We start from the raw sequence: 8643 nt of genomic DNA, 5'->3' as shown, positions 1-8643 counted from the left end.
GACTTCATCAAAGACAAATTCTAAGCGTAGACGACCATGCCTTCCTCCCCATCTTCATATTCGTCCCTGGTGTCCCTTGTTTAGGGACAACGCCAGGAGAAAAACCAGGGGACGCTCTGTAAGGTTGGAGAGGGGGGCACACCGTCCCGTTCCCCACCCAAGCTGGACTTGACTAGGCTGGGAGGGCACATCTGTTTACATCTCTGGAATGAATTCAGGATGGGGGCGTCGCGAGGGTGGAATCCGTAGAGCCTCTGGGTCCTGTGGCAGGGGAGGTGGGCTTCCCGCGCCTGCAGCCAAGTGGCGTCGAGCAAGCTGATGAAGCCTTAGAGACCCTTGGCGGCGACGTGCCCCAGAGGTGGGCCTTCTGTTTTATTTCCGCCAGGAACTGGCGTTGAGAATTTAAGGGTGCGTGTGTGCCTTGTAAATACAATAAGCACACATGCCCCTTCTCTCTAACCCGGTTAGCCCGGGTGTCCGTGTGCGCGCTGCCGCCCTGCACGCACGAGGTTCCGGAATTGTTCAAAGCGCCCGCGGTTGCAGCAGGCGAGGCAGAGCGCTCCCTGGGGACCGAGGACAGGACCCAGCTGAGCCGCCGTGGGCAGAGCGGCGCCGGCAGCCAAAAGGCGCGGGGACCCGACGGGGCCAAGGAGGAGGGAAGCGCGGAGTACCCGCGGCAGGCCGCGGCGAGCGGGGGCGCGCATCGGGAGTCCAAGCCCGGCCACCTCCGCGCGCAGCCCCCGGCCGCCTTCCCCCGCCCGCCCGCCGCTGCCCGCGGCGTGACTCGAGCCTTCCTGGCCGAGTACTGGCTGTCCCTGGCCTAGCCTCAGCCAGACGCGGGGGAGAGAGAGCAAGGGCTGAGAAGCGCCGGCGGGAAAGGAATTGGCCGTAGGAGACGAGGAGGAGGAGGAGGAGTTGGAGGATGGAGGATGGAGTCCCGGGCGGAGAGAAACCGGGGGCCGAGAGCGCGCGAGCGGAAGACTCTGCCGTGCGGCCCGGGTCTTCGGAGGGTCTGCCACGCCCTTCCCCATCCTTTGGCCCGAATGGAGGGGTAGTGGGGACACGAGCCGCCGGCCGGGTCCGAAACCCCCGCAAGACCCACGGAAACCCGCAAGCCCGGGGCTCCGCCGTCCAGGAGCACCTGCTGCAGCGGTCGATCCCGCCGCAGTATTTATACCCGGGGCGCGAGCCCGCACGGCGGGGCGCAGGGACTGAGGGGGGAGGTTGCGGGGGGAACGGCGTCCCGCGAGGCCCCGCCCCGTTCGGTGCGGCCCCGCCCCCCTGCGCGACCCTCCACACTCGGGGCGCCGGGACCCCCCACTCCGGCCGGGGTCCGCGGCCCGCTGCCGGGTGTGGGGATTGGCTGAAGGGCGGGCCTCCCTGCGGAAAGCGACGTCACGGCCGTTCCTGCAGTGTGAATGAATCAAAATGCCTGGGTGACCGCGGCCTCCCCGGCGGCCGGCACGCGAAGGGTGGAGGGGGAGGGGGAGAGAAGCGGGCGGGGGAAGGAGGAGGGGAAAAAAGCCAGAGCTGCAGCAACAGCGTCTCCTCAACCCGGGATGTGCACCTACCCGGGAGAGCGAGATCAAAGGGATTTGAAACAGACTGAGGGCTGGCGGGGGGAGGGGGCCAGCCAGCCTGTGGAATCCTCCCGGAGAGGCGGAGGGTCCGGCTTCCACCGTGACTTCGGCGGCCTAGTTGGGGTTTTTATTATTATTTTCAAATTTCTGAATCCAGCTTAAGCGAGAGAGCAAGAGATCTCCGTAGACTGCGACTCCCCGGCTCTCGCTCCAAGATGATGCAGAGCGCAGCTGTCCCCGCGGAGGGGGCTGTCAAGGGGCTCCCGGAGATGCTTGGTGTGCCGATGCAACGTAAGACACCCCCCTTTCTCGCTGATTTAATTTGATAACAAGACAGCCAGCAGCCTTGGCCGGTACGGGGCGGGTCGGACGCTGCGTGTAGCCTGGACCGGAGGGGCCGGGCGGGGCGAGGGGCCGCCAGCCCCGGCGCAGAGGCGGTCACAGGGCAGGGGCACCGGCCAGAGTGCATTTAAAGGGCCTGGCTCTTGGCTTTGGGGGCCGAAAGTGAAAGGCTCCCGAGCGTGCTAGGGGCCAGCGGAGGGTACCGAACCCCGCATCTCCAGCCCATGGCTTTTCTCGGAGCGTTGGCAGAGTGCTGTTTGGGGACACCAGGGGACCGAACTGCAGGCCAGGCCTGAGGGCTGGGGTGGTCCCCGTAAAGCACCCTCCCTCCTGGGGTTCCGGTCGAAGCTCGAAGTACCGCTAGTGCAACTTCACCCCAGCTGGCGGGAAGTTGGAGAGCGCGTCCCCCGCCCCCGGGGCTGGCGGCGCGGAAGCCCAGGCCACACGCTCTGTCCCCGCGCGCAGGGCGTGCGCGCCCGGTGCGTCCTCAGCCGCTGCTGCCCGCGGCGCCCGCAGCCTGCGCCGCCGGCGACTGCCTGCTTCTAGTGAGGAAGTCAACTCGCCATGTTCCAGCTAGCCGAGGAATGCAGGGGAGGGGGAAGCGCCGGCACGAAGTTGTGAACTCGGGGTACAGCCTTTGCGCTGGCGAGGACATACTTTCCGGACGGCTTGGACTCGGCAGGGGAGACACATAGGGGGCCCCTAAGGTATCTGGGCGCTTTGCTCGCCCACCCACTTTCTTTCCCGCGCCCGATATTAGCAAGACTGCGGGAGCTCGAGGCGTGTTTATCCCCAGGTCTCTGTGTGTGTTTGGGTGTGCGCGCTCAGGCATTTTCCCGGAGGGAGCCTGTCTCTGTCCCGCACTCCCCAACGGAGTCTTCGATGGAGAATCTGTGCGGAGGCCGGAGCAGGTCCCGAGGCATCGCGCGCGCACGTCGGGTGCCTAGTGAGTCCTGCCGTACAGGCTCGCGGACTCTGCGCGACACCCCTGCGCACCGTGGAGAGGGAACGGTTCCCTCACTCCGCTTGCCAAGGGACTGTGCTTCCGTCCGCGATTTCTTTAGTGGAGCGGTAGCTACGTCCTCGAGGTTTATTTTAAGTAAATAAAATAATGGTGTCTACTTACGAACTCGGAGGGCGCGCGGCTGCGCCCTCCTGCGCCCTCCTGCGCCCTGGCTCTCCGCCGCAGGGATTCTGCCTGGGCCATACCTCAAAGGGCAGGCTGGCGATCGTGTGTGTCCTGGGCTTCCCTGGGAAGTTTTTGAGAAGGAACTGGAAGAGGATGGCTTCCCCCAAACCTATGTAGGTTGTTCTCTGACTGTATCCTGCAGTTATCCTTTGTGTCTTTTCCTGTCAACTGTTGGCAAACGGTTCCACGTCTGCGTCGCGCGTTGGGAAGTTGCCTGTTGACCTAGATGTGTCTGTAGAAGGCTTTCGGGGTCCGCTGCTGCCCTCACTGCTCCCACCCCACCGCGGGCAAGGAGGGAGTGGGTTCTCAGCCCCTGCAGAAACGGAAACACAGACGGACTGTAGCTCTGCGTGAGTGAGGGGAGCGTGTGAATGGGCGGAAGGCGTGTGTGTGGCTCGTGGCCTTGTCGCCCAGTACGTCTGTGCTTTAATAGTTGTGGTCCGTAGGTGGCCTGTCAGGACGCACCGAGGGCCGCGTGCTCTGCTCTGACATCCTTTCCTGGGGCGCTCAGCACACTTCGATGTCTCACTTTTTGTTTCTCTTACTCAGAGACAACCTTGATTTCGACGTCAGGAACTCGATTTCCTAAAATGCCTAAAACTTGCCTTCAGAGCTACAGTTCACCAGGGCTCCAGTCTGGGTTCCAACTGTGGAGAACTCAGTGAAGCAGAGAGTGGGACTCTCATCCCAGGGCTGCCCAGCAGAGGCAATGCCGAACCAGGAGGGGCTGGTCTGCCTTTCCTTTTGTCTTGCCCTGGTTCTGGGGCCTGTTGAAGGAAGCAGTGGCCAAAACTGAGGGGCCCAATCCCTGAAGACTTGCAGTCCAGCTTTTTTTTTTTTTTTTTGGCGGGGGGCATGCATGGAACATACTCATCCCCTTCCAGCAGATGTGACTGTTGGTGCAGAGAACTGGGCATAGGTGGGGTGTGGTCCCCTCACACACATAAACACCACCATTCTCTTTTCTGGAACAGGTGGCCCACTGGCCTAACAACTCTCTGGGGGGTGTGGGGGGGGACATGCCCTTAGACCTCAGGGAGGAAAAAGGGTCTTCCCAGGCCTGTGGGTGTTTAAACCTAGGGAGAGGGGAGAAAAAAGAAAACCCCTCTGGCAATGGTTCTTCCCACCCTATAAAAGGGAAGGGTGGGGGTCCCCCCCCCCCCGCCAGGGGCACACACACAGGCATATTTGGTTTCTTTACCTTGAGCTGCACAGATGTAGGGATACCCCAACCTGGGTCTCTCTGGTGCCCTGGCCTCATAGGGGCATTTTAGGAGTTTGAATCCAGTTTGTTTGGGAGGCAGAATATTTTTTTGAGGGTGGGTGAGGTGCATTCCCTTAAGGAAAACGTTAACCAAGTAGTGTAATAATTTCTCTCTTGGCGAGCTTATTCCTGGCTCTCTGCACCACCACCGCCACCCCCCCCCCCCCCCCCCCCCCCCCACTGCTCGCTCCTGGGCGGACTTGTCAGCATGGTCACCCTCCTCCTGCTTCCCCGCACAGACATTGCAGGGCTGATGAGAGCCTCGCGGCTTCGACAGCTCTGCGACGGCCTGATGGGGCCCACGCTTGGCTCAGACTTCTCCAGACAAGCTTGAGGATCCTCACCTGTTTGAGGGGCATCAGCCTGGGGCAAGAAGCTTGGGAGGAATCGGTGGGAGGAGTCTGGGAGTGATCCCCAAGAGAACCCTGGAGTAGGGAGGTAGAGCCCCACCCCCTTTTAAATCTCTGCCGGGTTCCCGGCAGCCCGGTTCCTGTCTTTGGTCAGTGTGTTCTAAGGAACTCAAAACCCCCGGCTCCTTGCTCTGGGTGACAGGAGCACTGTTTATGTGAGGCTGCACCTTGAGGTTCACGTCCAGCATGAGTGGAGGTCCTGTCCAGCGTGGGCCCAGGGCCTTGGGTAGTTTTTTTTCTGGCTAGGTGGATAGGTTCAGAAAGGGACCTTGTCCTAAGCTGGCGGGTCCCAGCTACTTGGCCCACAATTAGGATTGCGGTTCTCTCTCATTATGGGTAGAGCCTGCTTCTGCTCAGGTCTTCCCGCCACCTCCCTCGGGGCTGTAGAAATGCCAGGTCCGAATTCTCACAGTTCCGACCCCGGGGTTGGGGGGGGGGGTGGCAGTGTTGGATTCCATGATCGCCTCCTGATCCTCCTCTGAACCTGTCTCCTCCCTGAACTCATCGGTTTCCCCACGCATCTCCGCCCGCTGGCCCCTCTTGCCTGCCAAGACGACTCGGAACAGTGAGGGACATAACAGGGAGGTGGACGTTTTATTGCCCCTTGCCCTCGGTTTTGGCCTATCTCCCACGTAGTTTCCCCGGGCACCAAGGGAAAGGACAATGGCCCCCGACGGCCTCCGGGTTGCTGGCTGGAGAGCTGGCCAACCCTGGTGGGAGAAAGGAGCGACCCGCTGGGTCCAGGCAGGGAGTGATAAACGGGGAACATGTCCAGGGCATCTCCCATCCCACCCTTATCTCCTAAAATATCTACTTCTTGCAGCTCTTGCAAACCCCGAAGTTGTGAGTAAAGGGTATTTGATTGTGTATGTGGTAGGATCTGGGTGAAGAACTTCTCTAGGACGCCCCACTACCTTTTCTCCTCTTCTGGGGCACCTGCGGATGCGTCGGGTAAATCTTCTAGCATGGATTCCATTCGAGTCCTCACTCCCGACATTATCATCCTTCTTGCAGACTATTTCTTAAGGGGTGGAAAGGGACTCATTTCCAGGGCCAGGAGGTCTCTCAAACTCTGGAGCAGCGATTCGAGCTTCTTTCCATTCCTGCCTTTTCTGATGGTGCTGGAAAGAAAAACAAGGAAAAACTTTATTGTATGATATATACCTCCATATATTATATATACGGAGAGACAGAGAGATGTTGATTGATTCAGATTCCGATACAGAAATTCAGACAGCAGCCCCGGGCACCACAAATCTCCTTCCCCGCGTCACAAAAATATTGTCAGGAGCGAGCCAACTTTTAAAGGTCAGACTGGTGCCTGTCCCCGCCGGCAGATTCAGGCCTCGCGAACTGGGGATTCCGATTCCCTAACCTGGAGGATCCCACCCCAGCCTCGGGCCAGAGCTTCGCTCCACCCGGAGGGGAATTTGGAGAAAGCCGGGTGATCACAACAGCACCTCGTTGCGGAGCCGGGTGGCCGAGGGTGCCCGAGGAGCGAGCGGGCTCCGACCTCCCCGGTTCCACTGTCTGGATCAAAGAGGGCGGCGAGGGTGGAGGGGAGCCCTCCTTGGCCGGGCGCGGCCCCAGTGCGCTCAAGGAGCGGCATTAAAGGTTTAACCCGGACGGGGAGCGGACAGGCGGGGAGGGTGAGGGGCGAAGGTCTGCCCGGAGAGGTCCTCAGTGATCGGGAAAGATGGAAAGTCGGGACTGAGATGAGGAAGCAGGACCCTACTCGAATTGTTTCTTCGCTTGGCCGCCGTGCGGGCACGTGGAAAACCAGGGCCAGGCGGGGCTGGGCGGGAGCGACGGCCTTGGGTCCGGGAGTGGGACCGGCGTGTCCCCCGCGCGCCGCGGGCAGAGCTCCTCCGCCCGGCGGGTAGGCGCTGGTCTGGGTGGCCCAGCGAGCTGAATTCGTTCAACAGGGTTTTGCAACGCACCTGCGGGGGCTGTGCGCTGGCTCGACGCGTGCCCTGGGTGTTGAGGGCTTGCCAATGGGAGCAAGTGCGCACAGGACGGCCCATCTGGGAGAGCCGGCTTTGCGCACCCCGCGTCCCGCAGCCCGAGGTAGAGGTCGTGCCTGCGAAGGGGGCAAGGCACGGGCGACCTCCGTGTCCACCGCGCGCGCCACATTCGGCATTCCTGCGCCTCGGCCCTTTCCCTCCAACCACCTTGCCCGTTCCATTTCTCGGCTTTCTCTCCCGCGCGGCCCCAGCGAGCGGGGACTGGCCAAGCTTGGGGCCCGGTTCCTGCCCCTTTGAAGCGGCGGCAGAGACTTAACCCGCGGGGAAAGGCGCGGAAAGCGGGAGCGCCGACAGAGTGCCCAGCCCAGGGAGGCCGGGCCGACACCTCTCTTTCTCCCCATACCCACTTCTCGCCAAGCATTTGGGAAAGCAAAACTAAACTCCAACGCCAGCGGCCCAAGGCTTTCCGAGACTTTAACCCTTGGAAAGCATTCTTCCCATTTGGGCAGCGGCTACTTATGCACGGATCTTGGAGGCAGCCAGCGGGTCTGCGAGGTCCGCGCAGCCCGCGCGCCCTGCGGGGGTTCGAGCCTCGGCTCCCGACTCTGCTCCCAGCGCTTAGCGGACCTCGACGAGAGCTCGAAATGTGGCGGGCTCACAAGAGATGAGGTCTCTACCTGGGCAGCTGATGCAGTAAATTAAATTCGACCGTGCCACTGGGTGCGGGGAGAGGCGCAATGGCGCCGGCCGCAGGTTGCACCTGCCTTATAGAGGAAGACACGGCCGGTCCGGGTCGGAGGGCAGGCTTCAGTCTGGGGCGCTCAGGGGATGGCTTCGTCCGGGATGGAACTTTTTTTTTTTAACTTTTTTTTTTTTTCGACGGCAGAGTGAATGTCCTTTAAAGGGATCTGAAGGGTGAAACTAATCAGGAAGGAGAGGAATTATTAGCCAGGCCCGGGCGGGATAAGACCGGGAGCGGCAGGAAGTTGAAGGAAGACCAAATGCTAGGTGTACCTCGTTCTTGACACGCCAAAAACGAAGCGGGATTAAGGCAAGAATGTTGGCTGAATGCTCAGGGGATTAGAGCAACGCGAGTCCTCAAGACGTCTTGGAGACCGCCTACATCACTGCAAATAAATACCAGGGTCGAGTTTTTAAAAATTGCGTCCTCCTAGAGGTGAGGTGGGGGTCGATGGAGGCAGGAAACCGGCAAAGCAATTTCTTTCCAGTGAGTAGACAAAACACGGCCCACAGGGGCGTCTTGGGTTTTGAACAGTGACCTGATGACCCTGGCTGACCAGGTGTAGACAGCCTCAAGTCCTAAATATTCCCATTGTCCTAACTTCCCATTTGCCTCGGATTTAGTGCCCTTTCACTGTGTGCTACAGTCAATTAGTGAGTACTTAGCACCGCATTAGCAGGCAGAACCCAGAGGGACACCCGTGCTGAGGCGGCAGGCCTGGAGGAAGGGGCGGGAGGGTTGCACCTGCAGTCCTCCGCGGATGGAAAAGTAGCTAACAGGGACTAACCTTTCTATCACGTTAAGAAGACTGCTTTGAGCCTCTTGTTTTGGTCAGCAGTGATGGATATTTGGTGGATTTCTCTGGCTGGGAGACGAGTCTCCTCCAAATTGAAGAGTTGTGGATGGGAAGGGTTGGTGGCCTTGGATGGAGGGACCTTACATCATTGCTTTCATTGAGGGAAATTGAGCAGGATTTGAGCTGAGAAGCTTTGGAATGGTAGAGATTTGGAAACAGTTTAGCTGTCCACCCAACGAAAGGAATACTACTACTCACTTTGGGAAACAAGGTTGGAGTTTGCTGTGGTAGCACCAGATGCTGGGTTTGGAGATGGTGGGGGTGGGGAATGCAGGTTTCCTTCTGTAATGATTTTC

At 60.2% G+C, this 8643-nt stretch overlaps 1 protein-coding gene across 2 annotated transcripts in view; it reads left to right on the top strand.

Moving 5' to 3' along the window:
• The first annotated feature begins 213 nt into the window (after window positions 1-213).
• The window catches only part of LHX4 (LIM homeobox 4), a 41290-nt gene continuing 32860 nt past the window's right edge, over window positions 214-8643 (top strand). Inside the window, exons 1-2 of one of the 2 annotated variants that reach the window (XM_025878158.2) lie at window positions 214-358; window positions 1738-1871. In XM_025878158.2, the coding sequence (XP_025733943.1) occupies window positions 1796-1871 (76 nt within the window). In that variant the 5' untranslated portion in view covers window positions 214-358; window positions 1738-1795. The remainder of the gene's footprint in view (window positions 359-1737; window positions 1872-8643) is intronic. The other variant, XM_073899431.1, reaches the window with a different exon arrangement.

Source organism: Callorhinus ursinus, unplaced genomic scaffold (genome assembly GCF_003265705.2).
Source record: "Callorhinus ursinus isolate GAN/ISIS: 27379988/994484 unplaced genomic scaffold, GSC_fseal_2.0 scaffold13, whole genome shotgun sequence".
In the NCBI taxonomy this organism is placed as follows: Eukaryota; Metazoa; Chordata; class Mammalia; order Carnivora; family Otariidae; genus Callorhinus; species Callorhinus ursinus.
Note: the sequence above shows the minus strand (reverse complement) of the source record. Positions and strands in the feature narration are given on the sequence as shown.